General features: G+C 40.0%; 1 protein-coding gene across 1 annotated transcript in view; it reads right to left on the bottom strand.

Moving 5' to 3' along the window:
* Positions 1-3968: 3968 nt before the first annotated feature.
* The window catches only part of grb2b (growth factor receptor-bound protein 2b), a 28226-nt gene continuing 6181 nt past the window's right edge, over positions 3969-26013 (bottom strand). The window contains exons 3-6 of the mRNA XM_084926707.1: positions 10791-10888; positions 8296-8418; positions 7573-7741; positions 3969-6198 (exon numbers count right to left, since the gene is read on the bottom strand). Coding sequence (XP_084782833.1) covers positions 6013-6198; positions 7573-7741; positions 8296-8418; positions 10791-10888 — 576 coding nt within the window. The 3' untranslated portion in view covers positions 3969-6012. The remainder of the gene's footprint in view (positions 6199-7572; positions 7742-8295; positions 8419-10790; positions 10889-26013) is intronic.

Below are 26013 nucleotides of genomic sequence, written 5' to 3'. Positions count from 1 at the left end.
AAACCCCCTGGGGCAGAGTTTGTACTCAGGCCCTACACTTTTTGAAAGGCCTCCCAGAATTCTGAGTGGCCTATAACTGTATAAGGTTTAAACATACACAGCAGAAAAACCCTGACGTTCACTTTATTTCAGTCGCTATACTGGTCAACAGATGTGGCAGAGTGAGCGTCTCATCAGGCTTCATAACTGGTAAATGTCAGAAAGATGAATAGATGCACTGGAGCGGGACGCTATCCTACAGACCCGGGATGCATCCCAGCTGAGCGGGCTAGAAAGAGGACAGCAGCGTTGATGTAACAGTGTCTGTTTAAGGCGGTCTGTGGCAACCCCCCCAAAAAAACCTGAAGGCTGAGAGAGGAGCCACACTGAAGGGAAGAGCTTAAGTGGCACTCTTGAGTGCTACAAGTCGAAATGTGGAGCAGACAGAGCAGCAGACCGTGGCTAACGTGCTGTTAAAGATCTCGCCGGGCTGCAGCAGGGAGCTGCACGCAGAGCACCCTGGGGTTTTCTCTCTGAGAGAAATGAAATTGTGAGCTTCCTCCTCACTGCTTCTAAAGATCAACTGACACGGCCGCGTCATCTGTGCCTTAGGAAACAGAAAGACATTTGGAAAGCTTTACAGTGAAATGAGGCCTAATGTCTTGACTTACCCGTTCTTAGAAACTCACTGACTGGTTCACTGCCACGAGTCTGGACTCTCAAAGGATTCCCAACAGTATTATCAACAGGTCTGATGGAGTGATGGAGAACAGGGGCGGCACCAAGGGGGGACCAGAGGGGGCACTGGCCACCCCCTAAAATTGGATGCCCCCCAGTGGCCCCTCCCTGGCAAAACTGTCATATAATAGTAACAATGTAATAAGCTGGCAGAGAAGCTGGTGCCAATCCCTGGACAGATCAATGGTGCATCTCAGGGCCAACATAGAGACAGTTCACACTCTTACATGCTCTAATACTTATTGGTCTTCCCTGTCTTTACAGAGTGAATCTTAAGCTGCTTCCACTCCCCCCACCAAAACAACAACAACAACAACAACAACAACAACAACAACAACAACAACAACAACACAAATTGCATCTGAATGAGTGAGATTACCCAATGCTAGTGTATTAAAAAGGATAAATCATTCACATGTTGTTTTGTATGCACGCTTCAAACATACTGTCCTGTATATGAGTTTACATGAATCCTGCACCAAACTTGCAGTCTGTATTATCTGCAGTTTAAGCATGCACAGAAAGTCTAAAAATAACATCTGTTCATTAAGTATGACATCGGGTTTCTTTTCCACATCAGTACTGATGAATGCAACTCTCAAAAAGTCGTTGTTTGCTTTTTCCTTCTGAGGTTCCAATAAATGCTTAACACCCATTCACAGATGATAAAACAATCTGTGCTTTCAGTGAGTCGTAATGAGTTACAGCACAATCTGCTGAAAATCAAAGTGGGCCTGCCGCTGCGATCTGTTTCTTATAGCAAGTTTCAGGTCTGCAAGCTCATTATCATACTGCAGTGACATGCAGAGAAACCACTTGCCCTGAATGTAGATGGGGAAAAAACCCCTATTTAAAACATTAAGCAAGGTTAAAAGTTAAAAGTACAGCATGTCATATTGCATTTCTCTCTTACAGATGAAAACTTGAATTTGTAAATGATAAAATTTGACCTTATGTTGCACATTTATTTAGTCATTTATATAGTCCAAAGACTGTATATTAAAGATGGAATTCACCCAGTGGTTTCCCTTTTTTTTGGTGGTGGTGGTGGGAAACAGCTGTGACAAGGGATTCTGCATGCTCATATTGTATACTGCTTTATTTTCTATTTTACTCTTTATGTAATCATAAAACACAAAATTATGCATTAAAATACACATTTGTTAAGCCATTTAACACCAATCTGTGAATCATACAAGGTCAAGAAATTCAGGAGGCAAACCACTGTTGTGTCTAAGAATTGCAGACACTTTAGCACTTTTCCTACAGGTGGTCAGGAGAAAGATTCAACAGCAAGCATCCACAGCTATCTGTAAAACACGTTGGAGGCTATATCATGGCTTGGGCTTCTTCTATATTTGTATTTCCATGTATGTTTGCATGTTTCAATGAATCGCTGCATGTATCTCCCATTTTCTTAGGAAAATATAAAACAATACAGGTTGGCTTGGGACTTTTGCACAGTACTGTAGATCAAGGGAGCTGAGGGCCATTTTCACAACTTCTCTACAGTTTGACATGTTGCACTTGGCTGATTGAATGCAAGTTTAAGGCATTTCTGCAATAACGTTATTTTTTTTTACCTGTTGTTTATATACAGTCTTAGGTCTGAAATGTTTGCTATTTTTAGCACAAAAATAACATTTTAAAGAAAAGTTAAAGAACATAAAACACCATCAATCCATCTTCTTCGGCTTATCCAGTTCAGCATTGCAGCCTGTCCCAGCTGTCACAGGGCGAGAGGCGGGGTACAACCTGGACAGGTCACCAGCCTGTTGCAGGGCCACCTGAAACACCACAAACAAAGGAAAATGCCATGTGCCTTTGTCCTGTATTTGCTACTTCGTGCCAGAAAGATCGCCTTTTATGGTAAAAAAGTATAGACTGTATATAAAAGGTGGGCGTAGCCACCGTAGCTTGTTTTGAAATCGAGCATGACGCATGAGGGTTTGCTCTGCTGACAGGTCAAGACTAATGAGTGTTTGCACAGTGTCAATCACAGAGAAGCCAATCCCTAAAACATATCCAGCTTTGTGGTGCATTTTAGGATTGTGTTTAAAGGTCGTACATGAAGTGACAAATAGGTTTGTCAACCCCTTGTTAGAAAAATGCATCTTTGAGTCACTTCTGCATCTTTTAAAGATAGAAGCCATGGCCATCTTTTATAGGCAGTCTTTAGTTTAAAAACAAAACAACAAAATGCTATTTTTGTCATTATATGTCAGTCTATGATGCGGGTTACTCAGCAGCAGGTTGAAAATACAGATACATACAGATATACACTTACTGCTGTTACCACCGACATTCTACTAAGTGTCTAACAACATGTAGGTGTTTCAACCTGGAACAATTTAGAAAATTAAAGTTCAGTTTTCTAATAAATTATTGAAACGAGCAGATCGATATCACCATCATGTGTTTTTTTTAGACTGCTACTTCTCTTTTGTAACCAAAGCTGCTGCACCACATAAACTTTGCAAAATAAAGATGATTGTGGTTCTGATCAAACTCCTTGACAAACTTGTGGTAATCCAGTAGCAGCACATCCAACTATTTGTGTAGACGTGTTATGTCTTTAAATGAAGATAGAGCAGGGAAATGTGTATTAAAAAATGTGGCTGTGACACTCAATTCAGGAAATGCTTGCGTTCCTGCGGCACTGCTGCCATTTTCTATTTTTATTGTTGACGCAAGTTGACACGACTGCACATGGAGGAACTTTGCATGCAAGGCTTTTCTGCCGCAGAGGCGCTGCAAGATGTGAAGCAGCAGGATGACTGTGGCCTTTTGCTAGCACCGACAAGTTTTGGTGCCAACTCATTTTCATTCTTGAACTATTAGAGCAGCATTTCATTGTTTACTCTTCAAAATTGTCCTTATTTATTTATACTTTTTGCTGGGATTGGAGCATCACTTTAATCCAATCTGAAACAAGCCACGTCTTATGATTTGCTGCCCCTCGTAATCAGGTTTGAACAGTTGTGTGGGGATTGTCTTTTGTGCTTTTGGCTCAGAGGGGCTACTCTCAAAGGGTAACCTCAGTTTTATAGGCCATATTTAATTTGAGTGCAGCCACTGTGTATGCCAGAAAAAAAGCAAACGCATATTAAGTCTGCCTTGTACCAGTGGTCATTGCTCTTGTCCAGACTTCTATACTTGAGTGAATTTCTGAGGCAACAACAACAACAACAACAACAACAACAACTTGTGTTCCTGTGGAATTTCAAATACAGAAGAACACACTACAAAAATTTTGCATTTTTTAATAATTGCATTTTATTAATTGAAAACAAAAACAAAAAACAAAACAAAAAATGCAAATTGAAAAAAAAAAAAAAAAAAAAAAAAAAAAAAAGGGCAAAAACCAAAACAACATGATTAGGTAAGACAAGCAGAGACACTTAAATAAGAAGAGTTCCATGTTTGTGAGGGGAAGGTGAAGGTGGGTTGATGCGGGAGGAAGGTGGAGGAAGGGTGTTGCTGAATGGGACATCTTGGATTATGTACACTGTCTCGCTGCAGGACTGGCAGGCCCCAAAAAGAGAGGGTGGGGCAGGAGGGGGTTGGGGGCTCAAAATAGCAGGTCGGAGACACTGAAACACCAGAGAGAAAGGCACTATCCAGAGAACAAGAAAACAGAAACCAGGTATACAAACACGGTAAACATGCACGCACACACGCACACAGGACCAGACATGAAATTAAAATGACAACACCGTGCTTACTGCAGCACAACTTTGAACGAAGAAAACAAACAAAAAACCAAAACAAAATCTTTTACATCATTTACAGATGATCTCTCAAATTGAAGCATAAAAGACAATCTCAGGTTTCTGAACTGCTGATCTGTGCCAGCTGCAGATCTACACTGGTGATTATTACACAACGTGATTATCCGAACTCAGCCTCTACGCTACGTGCATGTATTACAAGGAGGAGAGTGTCTGCATATGCATGCATGAAATGAATGTGTTTGAATGTGTTAACTGCCTCTACATATCCTCATTCACCAGTCTCTTCACAAATAAACACTAATTTCTTTTTATTTTTGCTGTTTTTTCTCTCTACAAGTCTTAAAATCCCTTGCGTGGTTGTGAAATTCAGTTCTCCGACCTAGCTTCCCTCATGTTTGTGTCTATAGACTCGGTCAGCTACATTCACTGCCCTGGTAAAAAAGAAAAATGGCTGCAATAAATATATTGGCTTTCGGAAAGGTTGCTGACCTTTATGTACAGGGCTCTGTGTGACAGCTCTTGCAGCATTCATGGCTCTGCTATGCTGTTCAACATTAGCTTCCTGACAGGACTTCTTCAGAGAATCGACTTTACTTTCTCTGCGTTACAGACAAAAACATTTTTCAAATGGAACTTGTGACCCTTTAAATGTCATGTGGTTTTATCTGAGAGCCTTCAGATAATGTAAAGGTTAAAAAAAATGAAACAAAATTGACAATTCATCACATTCTAGAGCTACTAGGTCTTATTCAGACTGACAGAAGATTGAACATAATTTACAAATGGAAAAAACCCCAAAACAATTTGTGATGAGAGGTAAAACAGACAAACACATACAAATATATAATATATATTCTTAAAAAAATGACTTCTCTCTATAATTGATTTATTTATGCAGCCTGAGGCTGATGTACAATTCTCTCGTGCCAATGATCTTAAACATGGAGACTTTATGTATTGTTGATGTAATCATCTTTTCCTCTCTTCTTTTTGTACATTTCTAAAACAGTTTCTTCTTTTTTTTTTAAATTTTATATATTTTTATGTATTTTCTTTAAAACAGAGTTAGGATTCATCAGTAGGCTCTTCGTTCAGTTGATTAAAACAAAAAGTGGCAAAGAAAGCAGAACAAAAGAAAGGCAGACTGTTAGGAAGTTAAGGAGGAGACAGAAGCAGCTGTGGGAGCGGTTGAATCATTTGGTTATCTTCACGGTTGAAGCAGGACGCTAATGTATGCTGCATCTAGATTTCCCTCAAAGACAGTTCGGTCCTCGCTGAAGCGTTCACTGTGAACATTCTCAGCACATATAAAAGTTGATTTTTTTGCTCACTGTCACCCACACAGCGTCGCCCACGACAGCGTTGCTCCTGTCATTTTTATTCTCTGTCTTTCAGTTGTTTGCGCTCTCTTTGCTCCCATTATCGTGGGATGGCCGAGAGAGAGGTGGGAAGGGGGTTGGGTTTGGGAAGGGTGGGGTTCAGATGAGATCGAAAACGATGATGATGATGGTGGTGATGGTTGCTGTTGTGGTGGTGGTTGTTGTTTACATGGTCTGACTGTTTACATGTTCTGACTGACAGGCGTGACGTAGTTGCGAGGGAACATGCCCGTTTGGCCGTGGCAGCCTCCTTTCCACCAGTTGGGGTCAGAGTTGTCCAGGACTTGAATGAAGTCGCCGCGTCGGAAACCCAACTCGCCTTCCTCCTGGGGGTCAAAGTCGAAGAGTGCCTGCACATATGTGGGATTCTGCGGGATCGAAAGATGATGGTTAGCAAAACTGCAGCAACGGGGACGCAATGAAACTAAAGTAAAACACTGGAATCCACACTGACTGTCAACTGTAAACGAGACAAAATTCATGTTCTGAGCACCCTACACCCTAACGCCACAATAACAGACAATATCCATGACTACAACGAATTCAATCAATTCTGTGAAGCTTCAAAAATCAACAGTTTCCTTCATTTCATTTCCTTACAGTCTGCTTTGTGATCTTTATGAAACCTCTGCAGTCTGCAGCTTTTGCTCACACACACTTGCTACCTCACTCTGTCCTCTCCCACTACCTGCCTCCGACACCCACAGATACACTTGACTCTCTATCAGTCTCTCTCTTCCTCTAGTTTACCTGCAACTTCTTCTCATCTTTTTAAGTTTGACTCATGTTTCCTCTTCATCCTCTGTGCAACTAACCCTGCAACATGTCCCTCAGTCTGCAGCTTTACCGCATCTAACGCCACTACAAAACCACTACTGCTAGTTCAATGTGACATCAAGATTCAATCCGAGCGTCCAAACACAGCTGCACGTTAACATGCAGGGTTGTCAGAGAAGAGATCACGCGTTACAGAAATAGTTGCTAGATTTTTATCTGACCTCTGGCTGCCATCTATGGTTTTTATACTGACACATTAGCCAAGAGTTCTTTAATAGCTTCAGAAGAGTATCATCTCCTCTAGCTGAAAATGCAACTGCAATTCTCAAATAATCAGCTGCTCCTTTCTAAACCTTGTTCATAACCAATTTGGAATCCAGGACAGCAGGTCACCTTTTGTGTGGTCTGTGGACATTTTTAATCAACCTTCTGCCACAACACTGACAGCTGTGTGTACGTATTCTCCAGTGAAAGAACAACATAACACAGAGTGATCAGGCAAATCGTGCATCTGTATTACTCATTTCAATATTATCTCCAAAATATTCATGCAAATGATCTAAGCAAAAACATGTCCTCAGAATACACACATACAAATTTGAGGGACAGTTTTCCATTTTGCTTCAACATAACATTTCAGTTTTACTCATATACCTTTAAACAGTCAGAAATCAAAGCAACTACCTCCACTCACATGTGCACTGCATGATGTGCAAGTGAAAATGAAAAGTGCACAACTACATATTGGTCTTAATGGTTCTGCCCTCATGTGCGGTCCTTTTAAATCCGAACACTGTGTCTAGAAAAATCTAAGTACAGTAGTCTGTCAAAGACACTGCACCGCATGTTTTTTTTAGTGTTTTCTGCACCTTATGCTACTGTGGTTTCAGTCTTTTGAGGGGGGGGAGAGAAGAAAAAGACTTTCAACCCACAGCTCATTTCGCTATGTGCGTGTCACGTCTTACCTGGGGGACCTGCTCTATATCTCGAAGAAAGATCTGCTGATTGCGGGAGACTGAGTTCAAGCGGTGGTATTCCACCAAGTCATTGAGGGAGTTAAACTTCACCACCCATAGGAAATACTTTCCAGCTCCGTCACGAAGAACCTTGAAGTGCTGGACATCATTTCCAAACCTAGAGAAGGTCACAGAGGGGACAGTAAGCGACAACTTCTGACAGAAGTACCTAGATGCCCTGAAGGCAGTGCAAATTACACATACAAACCACCACTTATCAAATAGGGATGTCTGACAGCCTTGTAAGTATTAGTCAAATGAATCAACATGCTGGTAACAGATTGGCATTTGTTCCAAAGCAACTAACTGGAATCAGAACAGTTCAGACAGTAATTAAGATCCATATCCTGGCATCAACTTTACATGTCGCCTACTGTTCTTTCCAGAAGGACAGAATGAACAAAGACAGACAAGAGGAAATGTGTGTGTGTGTCGGCTGTAAAGTTAAGAACACTGAAGGCTCCGGTCCAACATGGCAAACACTGGCCACTGGAGGGCATCACTGAGACTTCCCCAGAATAGGGAAGTGGCTTTGTTGACTCAAACATGCCAAATATGGAAACTTAGGAACCTGATCAAATGTCAGGAAACCATGTGCTGATATTATGATAATAGTAAACTGTATTTATAGATAACCAAGTGTGATACTAGTTGTTTCTATGTGATACTCACTTCACAGACAGAGAGAAATCCCCCGGTGCACTCTCGCTCTCTCTGATGAGGAAAGCGCCATCGTGCCTCTGTTTGTTTAGCATCTCCTCTGCTTTGGCACGGGGAATCTTCCCAAAGAACCACCTGGAGAGGCAAACAGAGAGGACAGTGTCACATGACCGATGATACTAAACACCAAGCTCTCCCAAAGGTGGCAGGCTTCAAGCCCAGTTATACAGGGAACAAAATATGACTGAGACTACATCCATTGAAAACAAACAAATAACAAAAAAAGCAACTTTTACTTTGTTTTTACCATAAACAACATCCTACTGAGTCACTTTGAACCCAGTCTGTGGAATTCGGCTACATTTGCTCTTTCCTTTTAAGAAATGACTAAAAAACATGTTTCTGCAAGCTTCTACTTAGGTTTAACACACACACCGTCATTTATAGAAAGTTATTTATAAATCTGTATTGTAGGTCCCTTTTAAAACCTTATCTGATAACCTTTTACAGTAATATTGCGCAACCTCACTTGACTTTTGCATCTACTAAGCCAAAAGCGGTGTTTTATGAATACACAACTGAAGGGGAACGTTACGAGCACTTGTCAGTCCTATCTTCAAGAAAGGAAAGTGATCTCCATATTAAAATTAAATAGGTTCTGTTAATGATAAAAGGGACTCGTAGACTTTCGTAATCTTTCTAAAAACCACACATGAAGAGCAATGAAAACACAGCTTGACCTCAACTCTCACATTGGCTTAGAAATGAGTGATTCAATCTGAGGTTTTGAGATGTGTTTATTAGGTTTTAAAGTGCAAACTCTTTTTTTTTTTTTTTTACACACTTGAACACAGGACAATGCTGGGATAATTACTTCCAGTAGTCATTTCTAAAATATAGCAAATCTGTTTACCATTTACCAATCGTTAAATCTGTTTACTAGTGAAAATAATGTTTGGTTAGAGAAGCTGGGTACAGCACTTACTGCCCGCCACTGTGTTCTATGCAAATTTATTAGACTATTAGCTTATCTAGTCCTACACAGACTCTGTACTAACAAGCTTGCAGGGTTAAGTCTGTTTAGGGTCCAGGTTGACTGAGTGGGACAGGCTGAGAAACGTTCAGGGCTGCAGTGCTTCTGTTGTGAGTGAAAGCAGCTTAATATATCACAGTGAGTGATATTTATAAAGACTGGCAGAGAGAGGAAGAGAAAAATGGGAGACAAAGCAAGTGAAGGCTTTTTGCTTGTGTAAATAATTAAAAAGTATAGTCAGCCCAAAGACGAAATCTTGGCTCCTTTACACATCGGTGAAGATCAATAATGTAATGGCCAACTCTTAATCTGCTTTGTATCAGGCTTGGCAGGACAGTAAGCCTGTGCAGAGTCCCTTTCCCTATTTGATAAAAGTAATAGCAGAGCAATTACTGGAGCCAAGAAAACAGAAGCACTGGCATCAGAAACACGTCCACCTCTGTGAGAGGGAATTATTGAAACCATTTGTGTTCTTCCATTATTACATAACCGCACGGATAACCCACAAAACACCATTACTACTGGTAAGAGAAACAGAAATGCTCTTCTGCGAACTGCTGTACAGCACAGCTGTGTGTGCATTTCTGTTGGGGAGTGCGAGTGCCTGGTGCTTTGGCTCTTTATTTTCAAAACAAAGAACTCGATATCACTGCTGTCACTACCATTTCTACTTCACTACTGTATTGAATAGTTTCCATCTGTAAACATTACAGTAAATATACAACCTGGCTGTCTTTCTCAGTGAACATCTGACTTGTGCTGAGTTGAAAGTGAGAAGTATGTACAACTTAGTAAGCTTGTCATGTTGACATTTACGGAAAGCAACTGGGGAACAAATTCAGCAGTTTTTAGGTTCAGATGGCAGCAGATTAACTGTGTCTGAGAGGGCCTGCACAATATCTGCTCACAGCATGCTCATTATGAAGCAGATAAGGAAACATGTTTTTAAACAGGAAAAAAAAAAGTTTTTGGCCACACTGTTGAGAACCACCATACAATTATAATTATTGTTGACGGACTGAAGTAGTACAGATGCATGAAGCCCAGCTGAAAATAGATTCCCCATAACAATAATAAAATTCTGCAAACACTTTAGTATTGTTGTTAAATCTGTACAAATGATAGGCAAACACACACTAAAGAAAAGGCTGATCAATAAGATCTCCTTTGAAAGGCACATCTGATAGCAATGCTGCAGTAGGTCAATATTCAATTAACTGTAAGAGGCCTTGAGCACATTAATAAAGAGAGAGCTAATTTGGCACTAAGCACAGGTCCAGAGGTAATTGTCCTCTTGAGGATCAAGCCAGGAGTGATCTCAAGGGCTCTCTCTCACCCTCACACTCGGTCAAGTCTGCTCAGGTTGCATATCACTGAACAAAAGCTCCCCTGTTCACGCTTCAAAAATCAGTTAATATGTCCAATTTAATGATTTGCTATGAAAGAGTACAGATGCTTAAGTGACAATACTTACGGATGGGGTTTCATCTGTATGTAATTCTTGGGGATGAAGCCTTCTCTTCCATCCTGCTCTGCCTTGTACCAGTTTTGATCACACTCTTCATTTAATACCTGGTGTTGGAAAAGAAAAGAAAAACCCCCCAAAACAAAACAGAGAGGTCATTCAAGTTAAAATGTCAACAAATGAAAAACAAACTTATAAATTGAGCCTTACGGCAACTGGTTTAATTTCCTGTTATGTCAAGGTGGTGATTGTACTGCATACTAGAGAAGCTTTTGGTAAATATTAGCAAAGTACAAAAAACACTGAGGCAAAAGCAGCCTGCAGCTTAAAACAAATGTAGCTTCAACCATAGATTTAAGCTGGCAAAAGAACAATGAATGTGCCCTAAACTTTAAAGCTATAGAAACTAACAAGCCAGTAATATCAGAGAGACACAAGACAGCTGTGAGGCCATTCAAGTCTGACAAGACAGAACCACAGTGCAGGTGTGCTGGGCTTGTGGTTCAACCATGTGTGTCACAATTTAATGTGCCTCTAAATGAATGCGTGTGAGGGAGGTCATGCAAGAGAAAAGGAGGGGGGAAAAAAAAAAAAAAAAAAACAACCAAAAAATAGTATTTGGGCATTTCCCAATGTTAACCCCAAATCTTAATCTAAATGAATGTCACGTCACTTGATCCATTATTATTATTATTAGTCAATTACAGAGCCTACCAGAAGTTTCATATATTTCTTGTCTCCAATTCAGTGCGATGGGAGTATAATGGTAGATAATGACTGCATCACGCTCGCCCTGACATGCTCTAAATGTGCTCAGATGAGACACCGTTTCCTGCCGAGTAGGGGAGGGGGGGGGGGGTTGTAGGTGTGTAGGTGTTTCACAAATATTAGGAACATAACTGATGACAAATCTAACTGCAAAGACAGAGAACATAATTTTCAAAAGCTACTTCAGAAAATACCTGTGACAGCATGTTGACAATTGCGCAACGATAGTGTGGCTTTTAACACAAGTTTTCGGTTTGTAACCCTGATTTCTGTGGGCAGAATCTGTCTCCATGATGTTTGTGTGAGGAGCACGCTACAGAACAATCTCCTGTGTTACGTTGCCTAACTTGTGTTTGTACTCCATTATCAGCAGCACAACGTGTTACTCTGAGATCATCGCACTCACATCTGTGCCATTCTAAACAACAGCAGGCAGGAACAAAAATTACTCTCAGAGAAGGGAGATGTAAATAAGGAATGCTCAAGAACTTTAAATCTCAGTGTTGCAGCCAAATATTAGTACTGGCCAATACTGGCATGTTGACTGAGATCGGCATATCAGCAGATAAGATGGCATTCAGAGATATCAGTGGCAGATATTTATCTGGCATGTTGCATAATTCTGCCCTCGCTAAATGGTCAACTGTGGGATGAAGAGCTGAGAAATTTGAAAAGGGATTCTTTGTTTCCCTGACACAAAGAGGAAAACTTATTTTAAAGCTAAAAATTTTGATGCTCCCCTACCAAACCTTCTTTACCACTCACCACTGACTGAAACTGACAATTATAGAGATCTGTGAATAGCATAAAATACTGAGCATCAGATGCCCTGTAAAATAGACCCCAATAGTTGGGTCTCCATTTCCTTGTGGAAAAGCCTTCGCTGATAATTTAGCTTCAAATATATAAGTTGAAGAATTACACTACATCCCTCCTTAAAGTTAATTATGCATTACATAACATTGGTACCATGTTTATGCTTTCAAGCAGCATCTTGACATGTAGGTTTGAAGGAAACTAAGCTCTAGCTTAGAGTCACATAGCTTTTATGTGAATGACAACACAAAAAGGATTCAAATCCTATCCAAGAATGACTTATGCCCAGCACCAGCAGTGTATAAAGCCTGAAATGAAATAAATATGTGACACACATGTTACACAACCAAGCTGTCATTTGTTTGATTCTTTAAGAAGCTTTTAAGTAAAGCAGTACTGGCATTAAGCTCCACTCTGTCATCCAGTCAGAAATCTGAGTTGAAGGACGGTTCAGTTCTGAGTGAGTAACGTCTGCTAAAATCCCCCCACCATCTTGGATCACACTTTCTTTGCATAATTTGGAGAAAATATTTTTAGCTAGAGTATGCACCCCATCCCTAATGCAGCATCACACATCAACGTGCCCCTCTATTATAGTCACATTTTCCCACTTTGCTGGCCCCCTCCCCTCCACTTAAATTCACAATTTACCCTTTGCCCATCCCCAGACAGCTGTCTTGTTGGCCCAGTGAGTGATGTGGATCTATTTGCCTGCAGAATGCCAGCTGTCCCTCAACTCCCCAGCTGCTAACCCTGCACAAGACCAGCATTACTCAATGAGGGAGCGGCTTTAGAGAGTGAGGGGAAAAAAAGAAAATGCAATAAAAAGGTAGATGTGTCCATATTCGCATGTGCAACAGCGGATACAGGGAAAACTGTAGTACAATGAAGTACAAGAAAGAGTGACTGTGTTTTCCCTAGTGAATGTAGCACTGTCAGAGCTACAGGTCAAAGGGCCTTAGCCTCTGGGATGGATGCAAGCACACAAAACTGGCCTTTTAAGAACAAGCCTTTAGAAAGACAGACTACCCAGACTAATACTGTGTGGCATCATTCAGTTCTCTGCAAACACAAAGCTGAATAGTTACTGCAAGTGGAGCATAACAAGACAAGACAAAAAGGTGTTTAATCTGGTGGTAGGCTGTATGAGATTTTATAGCTTCTAATACAAGTTTTTCCAGGTCATCCTAGGTCTACAGAAAAATTCAGATCATAAATGTAAGACTAAATCCGAGAACAATATCCCAGTACATTTTATGGTAGGGAAAGTTTTACCTGAATCACATAACTTTATGATAGCAATGAAAAGAAGTGGTGGGGGTCAAATCAACAGAGCAGATCTGGGGAGCACACATTCATGCTTCCTAAATAATTGATCACAAGTTACTGCATGGCCCAGACTATTGGATCAACTGACAGAAATTTGTAGAGCAACACTAGCAGACTAATATGCAGAAATCAAACCATTAACTGTATCACTAACAGCCATGCTCAACTGAAACACCGTCAGTAAGAGAAGATTTAATGAAAAAGTCAAAAGCAAAGACTGATTATTACCCACGATATCTTTGAGATATTGGGAACGCCAAGTCAGTTTTGTAATACACATACTCCATATACTGTACATCCACTGTACATGGTCGCATAAATTGTTGACTCACAGGGTGGATCATTTTGAGACAGAAACAGCGCCCTGGGCGCACAATCATGAGCAACATGTGATGGCGCGAGTGACTGATTTGCCTGATCTATGTATGATGAAGTAGAACTCATCCAAGAAATCAGCATACAGTGTGCACCCTGTGGTTTCAGCAGTGCCGCGTATGAGGTAGAGGTGGCAAGAAATCTTAGTTGTCTTCTTCCCATCTACTAAAAACAAACATTAAAGCAACAAATACTGTAGGAGTACAAAATGTGCTCTTGTACTCTAGTGTAGGATGAAGAGTTGCCAACAAGTAAGAAAGGCAATGATTCATCTTCATGACCCAGGCTCAAGCCCACTTGTTGGCAAGCAGGCACTCTGCTGAAGCACCCTTCAAACCAAAGCAGCATCAGTCATGCTGTTCAAGTCACCCTCCACTCTGACCCCCCTCAAGGAAAAAAACATTCTCAGCTCGATTAATTGTTGCATGTAGATTCATATGAGCAAAGGAGACTGAATGTGCAACTGAAAATGAAACTTGAAATGGCATTTTACATTTCATTTTCAGCTAGGTGACAAGATCACATTAGAAACAATGGAGCCCCTTCACAATCAAATACAGTAAAGTGTAGAGTAGGTTACAAATATATTTACCAGAATTAAAGTTTGTCACTTGTGAATCATGTCTCTTTTCTATCACTGTAGAGACTGACTGTCTGCTAGACGCCGCAACATGCCATTAGGCCTCCTGAACTCAAACTTAGAAAGAAAAAAAAAAAAAGTCTAGTCTATGACTAAAGTTAATAACAGAGCACTGAGGTTGCTGCATTATACTGTATGCTTTAGTTTTTTCTTATACCTGTGAGAAAATAGTTAACAGGTAACAGTTAAAAAATGCATTCAAATCTTAAAACCAATTTAAATTATCTCCAATGTTCAAGCAGCATGTCCCTGAGTCATAGAAAAACAGTCTGAGAAGCTTTTAAACTTTTTAAGCAAGGAAGTAAGATCATCTCACGTAACCTGAAGATGTGCTCGACTTTGTTAAAATTATAGGACCTCCAGCCACAAAGTTACCATGGTGAATGTTTAAAGAGGGAACTAACATGGTCAAAAAACTATTTATTAGTGGTTTCCATTTGAATGCTTCTGGGTTGGCTTTCAAAACTGAAAGAATGGCAGTCCATGAGGAAAAGCAGAAATAAAATATTTGCAAGGTTGGCAGTTTTTTTTGAAACCATAGAGGAGACAACCACAGCATTCTGTCTGACTGTGCTTTTTTCCTGTCCAAGCTGAGCAAGTATTGTGCCATTGCATTTCTGTGGATGATACACATTCCCTCCCCTTCTCTGAAGATTTTTTTTCCTTTGTAATCCGATTGAACCACAATAGTTGTATGAGTTTCTATTTGAGACACAGGCAGGGGATTATCTCCTCCACAGCTGCCGCTATAGACTCCCTCCTCCCCCAGCTCTTTCCATCACACACTCTAAAATAATATACAACTTCCACCCACAAATTTAGAGCACACTATAGATGGATAAATGTCATGGCAGTCCTCAACTATTAATTTAGCATGTGTGTATAAAATAAAATGTACAATACAGTGAATAAATCCATGTCATAATGAGGCTTGCTGTGTTTCAATGCCCTTTATCTTCAGAGCCCAGTCATCTTTGCAGAGGACGTGTATTTAGACTAATGTACAGAAAATGATGCCACATAACAGGATTTCTTCACTTATGCATAACTAAAAAGGGCTGATGTTTTAAAAATAATCTGCCCTGCAGCTGCCAATGATTAAAAAACATAAAAATGTCAATGTACAAAAGGGGAAATGACAGAAACCATAATAATGGAAAACAAAATATAACAAGTAAATTACACTTGAATGTTTAAAAGTCTTTCACCTCTTCGCCACACTATCTGGGCAAATTCAACACTACAAATTAAAAATATTAAACTTGAGCCACAACATAAGGACAGTCAAGTCGATGGGACACACACCCATCAGGCATTGCCATCAGTGAACGTCATCTTATTTGCTGATAGGCCAACAGGCGCCTTATAGGCAAATTCTGACTGATAAAGCCAAGTATCCCTAATGAAAACTTCAGAAATTAGGTACTAAATTCTTCTGTTATGTGCATGACATTGGGAGAGAAAACTGTTAACCAAAAGCTGCTGTGACTGTCTATCAGAGGGCCTATACAACAATAGAGTCATCTGTTCATTATTGTGAGTATTTGATATGGAGTATATGTAACGATTGCATGGAGATTACCTTAAATCCCAAGCTTTAAGCTACAAAATGTACTTATGAAAGAAGAGAAGACACATCCACAATTACGATAGCATGAGTGGAAATGGTCATATAACCAAATACTGGTTAATACGAGAAAGTGAGGTACACTGGGATACACACAGCTGCTGCAGAAAAAAACAAGTTGCTAAATAAAGCACATGTCTGCAAAGTCCACACAGGATTGCAATAAATCAGCAGCAGGGATTACCTTGGACTGCGGGTTAATCTCAATGTGCAGCAGGTCAGAGAGGGGCCCAGACAGAAACACAGACACGCTAAAGCTTCATCTGACCCTCACAGGCCAAAGACTAATGGATCTGCCATTGGTTCTAATGGACCTGATAGAGACTCATCTGTTTTCTGACTGCACGGCACAGGATGACCTTGGCATACTTCAAATATTGCTCGGTTATCTAATCAGACCACAGAAAATTTGCAGTCACAAGAATAGTATACAGTTTTAATAAGCAAATTCACTGTAAGTCACAGGTAAGAAGACACTGTGAACCAAAGCTAAGAGCCTACATATTTTTTTTTTTATTATTATTATTATTTTTTATTTTTTAAAAGCAACCCATTTGAAGAGGAAGATCATTTCCTGAAGTTTATAAGACAAAATAATAATATTATTATCTTAATAATGGGTAATTTCATGAACAAACCAAGCTCATTTCAAACCAACATGGCAGACTCTATAGATATAATTGTGCAGACAAAACTGAAAAGGTCAGGAAAAGCATAAGCCCTTTGAGTGTATTATTAGGGTATGCATAATAGATTGATAGTGTGTGTGCCAAATTAAAGACTGTGCACAGGATCCTGAGATAGTCTTTAGAATCACCACACTAATGCATCACCGACCAGATACCCTACATCTGTTTTCAAAAGAGAGATAACAGTACTTTGAGACCGATGGAGCGACAGAATTAAAACTTCAGCAGATTTAGAGACGTTAAAGGGAGAGGGGGGGAAAAAAAGAAGCTCAGAATGAGTTTGACCTCTTTTGCTCCCAGCAGGGAGGTAGCAGACTTAGAGCAGGGCAGGCAAGAGCCAGGAAGGCAATGAGTGTGCCCCTGATGCAAAAAGACACAGATTACATTAGATTCTAATAAACAAGGCATGAAACACTATTTTAATTAAAACAATGCTCTAGGTCACTACCAAATGTGGAGCAAAGATTACAGGGCAGAAATGATGCTTTCAAACACTCATTACACATCTAACCAGAAATAAACTGAATCCTGATATGTTCTCAAAGTGCTTTTACTGGCACATGGGGAATAACCAGTTTACATGGACTGAAAATCAGCAAATGAAAACAACATTGTTTTCATTGTACCAATCTAGTATTCCTTGGGAAAGAAACAGAAACAAAGTTAAAGATGAATGCATTGTGTAAAAGGTAATGAAGAAAAAGAAAAATCTTTATCATTTCTGGAATAATGCATCTAGGAGTCTGAAGGTTCTCAGTCATCCAGGTCATCGTAGTCAAAGGAGCTTGCAAAGAAAAGCGTCTGGACTTCTTTAAGTTACTTGAAGACGTTTCACCTCTCATCCGAGAAGCTTCTTCAGTTCTAAGGTCAAATGGTGGAGAGTCCCAGATATAAACCTAGTGGGAGTATCCCCCCACAGAGGGACAAAAGGACCCCCTGATGATCCTCTAATCGCCTGAGCCAAGGTGTGAAACTGGGTGTGGGTCCCAATCAGCCAGAGTTTCGGGTGTGTTCATTGTGAAACCTGGCCCCACCTTATCATGCGAATTCCTGAGGTCAGATGGCCCAGGATGTGAGTGGGCGTTAAGGCGTCTGGGAAGGGATCTCAAAACTGGATTATAGATGGCAGAGAGTTGGTGTCGTAAACCCCCGCCTCTGTTCAAAGATGGTCGCTCACAGTGGACATAGATGGCTTCTTTCACTCCTCTTTCAAACCATCTGTCCTTTCTGTCCAAAATGTGAACATTGGCATCCTCGAAAGAGTGTCCTTTATCCTTAAGATGCAGATGGACTGCTGAGTCTTGTCCTGTGGAGGTGGCTCTTCTGTGTTGTGCCATGCCAGGGCTCGCAAAATTTCAAAATCCCTGGTAGCCCTTCGGGCAGGGACTCTTCAGTTTTTGGTAGCCCAAAATAAATTTAAGTAGCCCGAATAAAAAAGAGAGCAATTTTTTGATTGATGTTTTGTTTCCGTTACAATATTATACATTAAAGTATAATATTGTAACGGAAACAAAACATTAATCAAAAAATTGTTTAAACACAAATTACAACATTGTATAAAAATTACAATCATCAACTCAAATACTTGGTTCTAATTGAACAGAAATTTCTATGAACTTGTAAGAACTGTGTAGGACATGAATCAGTCTGTGTCAGATCCTGAATTTGAAATTTCCACTGAAGTCACGGGAAAGAGGCAAGTGGAACCAAGATCGAGGCCATTTGCTTTTTGAAGTTTGCAAAGACTGCTAAATTGTGCCAGTGGTAGTTCACTCTTTGCAACATAGTACGCTGTTCTAAACTGATTTTCAGGTTTATTTTTAGTATGTTATTTGCAATTGGTGTTTGTTCTGGGAAAGATATTGCAGACTGAGCAATAATGCATTTCTTGCATTTCTCATGGGTTCTAATGGGGGCCTTTCTTAAAATGACTGGTCCCAGTAACAAAGGCGCTTGTCGACTCAGAAATCGAGGGAAAAGCAACAACACACCCGGCAGAACATTATGTTATTTACACGGGTGCACATAAGTGGTCCGCATGTGCGCATTCGCTGTCAAAATAAAAGACGCGCACCAGATAAGAAGTTGCAACACGCGTTTGCGTCCATATAAAAGGCACTGTTTTTGTCCGCTAGAGTGGGATTTTCACGGCACATTCTGCACCACATCTCTGTGCGTTCATCATTTGTTTGAAGCCAGCTCACTCCTGCAAACACTTTTCCGAGAATACGTGCTTCTTTTGTGGTTCGGACTCCTTCTGACATTTCTTTGGATGTGGAGGAAAACCAAAGTAATTTCTTAAAGGAGCTTGCTTCTTCGACATCTTTAAGAGTTCTAAACAAATGTCTGTCCTCCTCCAGAAAATCTTATGTACGCAAACACGCGGTGCAACTTCTTATCTTGTGCGCGTTTTTTATTTTGACAGCGAATGCGCACCTGCGGACCACTTATGTGCAGCCCTGGTTATATAGCTCATCATATCGCAGCCACAGAAATTCTTTTGTCCATGAAACCATAAAGCTGCACTTTCTTTTTGCCTTATAGTCTGATTTGTCATAACCTTTCCGTTTTGTGGTAAGCTTTTCGTTGGCTGTCACTTCTTCACGCTGACCTGTCTTATTTGGCTCAGCAGAACTAAAATATATATCCTGCTGCTTTTACACACGCACTCACATAACGCTCAGCGATTCTCTGCGCGATCAACCTCTCACATGTTTAAGCTTGCTGCGGGAGATTTCACTTGTCATGTTTGCATAGTAAGCTAACGATTGATAAGACGATGTCAGAGGAATTGGTGCGCAAATTATCATCACTCACCAATCAGTGCTGTCGCTCTCTGTAAAACAGTTCGCGCGATTGCAAAGTGAAAGCAAAAAACAAGCGCAAATTCAAACACGATTTCAATATGTCACATATTGACAGTGGCTCACCGATGCCAATGACATAATTACCCAGCTACATTTCCGAAAGAATGCAAAAGCATTGAAATATATTTTCCTATGATAGCCCGACGGGCAGGGCAGAGACAGATTTTGGTAGCCCGACTGGAAAAATCGCTAGCCCCGGGACGTCGGGCTAGCGATTTTGCGAGCCCTGCATGCGCTTGTGAAGTGGCTGTTTGGTCTCTCCAATGTAGAGGTCTGGGCATTCCTCGCTGCACTGTACAGCATACACCACATTGTTAAGTCTGTGATATAGGATCTAGGATATAACTGTCAATAATGGAGAAAACCATACAGAACAGTCAATCTTTTTAAAATCATTAGAAAGGACCCTGTCATGATTAAACAGATTTTATTATACATACACATATAAAAGTAGAGAAGGAAAGCGCTTTCACACCAAGATGCTATTTATACCAGGTTTAATTCTCAGTGCACTCTTCCTTCTAATGGATGGAGCGTAAAAACCACAGATCTGTTGTGCAGTAAACAGACGTGACAGTTTAGACAATTGTATCTATTAATAACAACTGTTGCACTTGAAGCAACAAGATTAGGCTAGTTGCAGTCCAAGTCCAAGGTGACTTTTTTGTTGTGCCAGTGAATACAGGTCACCATGGTCATATCAATTTTTGTGGGCCATCTATGCTATGCACAGTGGGAACAAAAGCTGAGGACACCCAAAAGGGGTGGAGGACAGAAAGAGAATAAATTATAACTTTTGGTTTAAATACAGCTGTCAGTGTCTTTATGGTGCATCATCAGGGAGTGATGTGAAGATGAGAAATAGCGAGACCTAATTACAGCTCTCTAACTTAACACTCAGAGGGAATGACTAGTGAGGAGAAAAAAAAGGAAAGGCGCAGGATCAGGCAGAGAGAGGAAAAACAAGAGAAAAAACAGTGTGACAAGAGAGACCAAGAGAGCAAAATAGCTAGCTAGCAAGAAAGAGACGGAGAGGGAGAGAGAGCACTTTGAAGATTCACACTCCTTGTGATCAGCTTAGGAAAAGTCCTCAAGGGCAAATCACATAAAATGAGGCCATTTCTTTTTCAGAGCAGAGAGGCTATGTTTTCTTCTGCAAAGTGCACACGTTCTTTTTTATGTGGTACCCTGTGAATTCACTGAAGGCTGCATCCAAGGGTTGTTCAGAAATATCTGCGACAACATCTAACCTACACCTGCTGTGCCACTGAAATGGTTGAGGGCATACAGAGAGAGAAAAATATCAATTATATTATGTATTGTTAGGATAGACTGATAAGGGTATTGATGAAGGCTTTTCCGTTTGTGGAGAGGGTGACATCAGTAATCAGTCAAGAGATTTGAGCTGGCTTCATTACTACTTTGGAAGACTGATTTAATGAGCCACACAGATTGCCTTTGCTGATTACTGAATGACTGAGCTAATGTGAGTCTATGATGGCCACATCTTTAGGGTATACGCACATTTCTTTTAGCAAATGCAGACGTGTAAGGAGGAAGTACCTATTTAAAGTAAGCATGGTCAACACTACTATCTCTTTATAAAGGGGACTTTTAGTTCACGGCTAAAAACCGGAATGAGTGTCCATCACCTGCACCATCAACCATTTTAATTTCAGTGCAGTTTACTTTAACCCTTTAAAGCCGGTCGGAGCGGACACGCTCCACTTTGCGTAACTATTTTTAAATCCCGGTAGCTCTGCAACCACATAAGCTAGCGCAATAATTTTTTTTGCATATGAAACCAGAGGAGTTGTACTTACATCTTATGCCATCAGCTTGTCCTAGGTCACAGTTTCCTTCCACATACAGCTTTTCAAAAACTGCATAAAAGCACTTGCAGCAACAAAAACATAATATTCCAGAAACACGCTTTGCTGATCCGATCAGCTGTTCATAACACTTCCTACTCCATCGGCGTGAACTATCGCATGTCCGCCATGACCTGCCCGAAACCGGAAGTGACGTCATTTTGCGGAAATGTAGTTTTTTACCATCGGGGCCTTATGAGCCTATACTTGTGTTTTTAAAAGTTATGTTTGACTTTATGACGTTCTGTGTCGTTTCTGGGATGCTTAGAACTCATATTGCACTGCTGGAAATAGTTTATTTTGATGCATATGCTGTTATTTTGCAAATTTACATTATAATATTTATTTTCGTTTTTCCTGCAGTATATGAAAATTGGTGTATTTCAAAAATAAAACTATGAAGACACTTAAAATAAATTTCCCGTGGTGGGAAACTAGTTTGTGCAACTTTTTTGTATTTACAGTTTTGAGGGATAAGCCTCTTAAATTTCTCTAACTAGAAATATATGTTAACAAAACAAAAACAATTTTCAATTTTTTTGTAGTTTATTGCACTTTTTTGCAATTTATGTAATTACTATGCACTTAATGCATACATATTATTAAAATTTGGGCTATAATGGTTGTATTGATGTATATCAACTTGAAATGCTCCCAAAAATGGCACTACAACATGTAAAAATATAATATAAGCTCTGGCGGACTTGGTTCTATGGTAGGTCTTAAAGGGTTAAAGGTCTGCCCTTTAATAGTTTTATAACAACTTACGTTAATTAGCCACTTTTGACAGCTTCAGATAAACCGTGTACTACTGTCCAATTAATTACATTTAATGATATAGTATTACATTTATGATCCACCCCCCCAAAAAAAGAAGTTGCACTAACCTACTTTCTGCTGTCAATCACACAAAGCAAATGCCACGTGTCGCCACATTACATGTTGTCTACTCAGTCCCAAATACTTTGTCAAGTAGCTGAATATCAGTTGTGAAAGTGTGACTGCTGCGTATGGTCTACAGATGGCTCTTAGCACAGACAATTTATTGCACTAACAAGTTACTATCAAGCAAGGCCACAGAGAAGAGGGAAGGAGAGTGCCAATACAAGAGAGCAGATTTCAACTCAAGTGTTAGCTGCAGGCATAAGAGACTAAGTACACCATGGTCATTTGGGCAGCCATCAGCTCAAAGTGTGCACTCGCTGGGTCAACGGTATGTGAACTGTTCAGACCTGCTGTTGTGTATTGACTCTGAACAATGACAAAGGAACAGGACAGGAAAAAGGCTAGTTCAAACACACTTTCCTCCATTACTAACCTTAGGCAATATTTGCTCATATAACCCAATTATCCAATCATTCTCTACAGAAATTCAACACTTAATCAGAAAATAGCCTGCTCCTGCACAAATCTGATCTCAATACATGCAGCCTCCGAGACGACACAGAGATCCTACAAGTCTCTGGCAGTGTAAAAGTCGGATTTCTATTGAAACAGCATGAATTTATTGACCCTTAAGCTAGTCATAGTCAAATTCAGCACTGGTTTACAAAGATGGCCAAGAAATACACAGTAAAGCGCGGCCAACCTAAACCCAATGATGGAAAGGAAAATAAAAATAGCAGTATTTGGATCCTGAGAAATCTTACAACAGCTCATCAGTTTTTTAAGTTAGACTTATCATTTCAAAATATTCAAGCATTAAAAGACAGCACTGATATATTTTTTTCTCCATTTAGTGGTCAAGAGGACAAAAGGAAATCAATTCCCTAACTTGCGACGAGGGTGTCATTAAGCAGCAGAGACTGTGAGAAAGCAGTCAAGTAACTGGCTAAACGCTCCATCTTCCTTTATTATGTAACTCCTAAAAGAAGAACAGGTTGTTACAGAGGGGTATTAATAGAGCAGTTTTTGAAAAAAAGAGCACAGATAAACCTAGGTGCTCACCATACTCACTGTAGAATTGTTGTCAAATTATTTGCCTATGTCAGAAAGGGCAACGCCTGTACTTTTCTTTGTAAACTCAGTGTTACAGTGTAATACATGCACACTGTGCTGCCGGAGTTTGCTGTGGAAACACAGGAAGTTGCTGGGGGTTGGAAGACACATCAAACAGGATGTGAAAACAGCTAAGCTTTAGTATTAACAAATCATATAGATGCATGGACATGCTAATAGGCCAGACTAGACAACTTTACCACAGACTGAGCCAAGTATGATTTAAAATAGGTTTGGGGCACCAGGACAAAGTGGGTGGGTGGTGATAATACAGTTCTTTGAATAGAAAACCACCTTAATATTCAGATTACGTCAAAACCAAATGTTGTGATCTAAATACATCCAAAATTTAGAACTTATGAGTAAACAACAGCTTAAACATATTTAGAGAAGACCTTCATGTAGCTAGCAGAAACTGACCTGATAAGGGAAATATATGAAAATGTGGTGAGGAGTGTTCACTGACAAATGCCAAAACTAACTCATTCTATTCACAAAGTTTCTTTCTTTCAAAAGGAAGTTCAAACTGCAGCATATATCATCAATCCTACGTGTCAACAAGTCTTTGAATGCACACTCTGTATTTGATTTCTCAGCATAATAAAATATTAGTCCTCTCCTTTGTTGGCAGATACAAGACATACAATTTCATTAATGCCCGAAATGTGATACTGACAGAGTAGCATAACTTGAACACTTGCCTACAGATTTAAAACTTATTTAGTTATTTAAAGTGTTGTCAGAGCATATTTTACAGTTGCAGTTCAAGGATATTTTAATGGGAGACAATTCTGCAAACTAGGAGGACGGGCAAACTTTATTTATTTATTTACAGAAGAAATGAGAACAAGTGTGCAGTGCTCAGGGCAATGACCAGATCTGACTGTAGCCTCCTCATGCATGCTGCTTTGCCTCTAGATGTAATTTCTGACACAGAAAACTGACTAAAAGAATCCTCTGTGTGTGTGTGTGTGTGCGTGTGTGTGCGCGCGTGCGTGCGTGCTGAAAAAGTAAAGAACACCAACATCTGTAACTGAGACAAGAACCACAGTTAAAAATGACACAAATATGCTGGAAATACAGTAAGCTGTCAGATATGGTATCTTCCCCTTTTTTGTCTATGCATGATGGGAAATCACACTGTGAGACCAAGCTAGTCTGCACTATGCAAATTTGTCATGGGCCCACACACAGCACACTTGTACTGTGAGCCATTTTACACATAAAATCATGCCAGAGAATTATGAATATCTGAAAACACCTAAGCATGGGTTTAAGTCTAAACGACTAACCTGTCTGTACGGTCAGATTAAGAGAAGTTGTAACGATGAATTTCAAGGCTAAAACAGGAAGGTTGTTGTCACAGCTTCGTCTGCCATTTGTTGATAAGGAGCAAATAAGAAGAATAAAGAGTCACAGCCTTAACTTTAACAGACAGTTTATAAAATGGATTTAATTTTAGGTTGCTTCTTTAAAAGAAAACTCTGTTTATAACAAATACAACAAAAAACAAACAAACTGCAAAATAAATGTTCTGTGAAGAAACACTGGAAGGGTAGACCATGTCTTATTTCACTCTATTTCCCAACTTACTAACCTAGAAAAATGAGACAACTCAATGTTGGTGTATGACTCCATGCTGCAAATTACTCGGAAGCCTAATAGGGAACCAGATGGGCTAAACACAGTGCTCGCTAGTTGGCTGACAGTAATAGAATATGACTTCTAAATATCTTTGTGACAGTGGACAAGATAAGACTCCTTTTAATGTGATTGATATTCTTAAATGGGTTGCTGTAACAGTATCAAGAATGCAAACAGAAATAGCCTAACAAGGGGCCACCAGTTTATGCATTAAAAAAACAAAGAAGTAGTATGACTGACCACAGTAAACCGCACTAGTGAAAAATAATCATTCCTAATAAATTTGCATCAACACACAAAACTGAATAAGCTTTTTTTGCTGTAGTATGGCATCATTCATCACAACTTTCATCTAGTTAGAAAACTTTAATTTGACGTACTGATTTGAAAATTAGCCATAGTGCCAATTGAGTTAAAAAGTCAGCACATGTGGTGGGTGTTCAGGCCAAAGCATCTTATGATCCAAATGCAATTCTAATACCAATAGGATCCCCCCCCCCCCAAAAAAAACAACAACAACAAAAAAAACCCAAAACACTGTACCAACTGAAACTAGCCCTGCACACCAAAGGTGCGTTTAAAACCAGTGGAACAATTCCCAACACTGG

Source organism: Perissodus microlepis, chromosome 4 (assembly GCF_051167445.1).
Source record: "Perissodus microlepis isolate ML-2025 ecotype Zambia chromosome 4, ASM5116744v1, whole genome shotgun sequence".
Classification (NCBI taxonomy): Eukaryota; Metazoa; Chordata; class Actinopteri; order Cichliformes; family Cichlidae; genus Perissodus; species Perissodus microlepis.
Note: the sequence above shows the minus strand (reverse complement) of the source record. Positions and strands in the feature narration are given on the sequence as shown.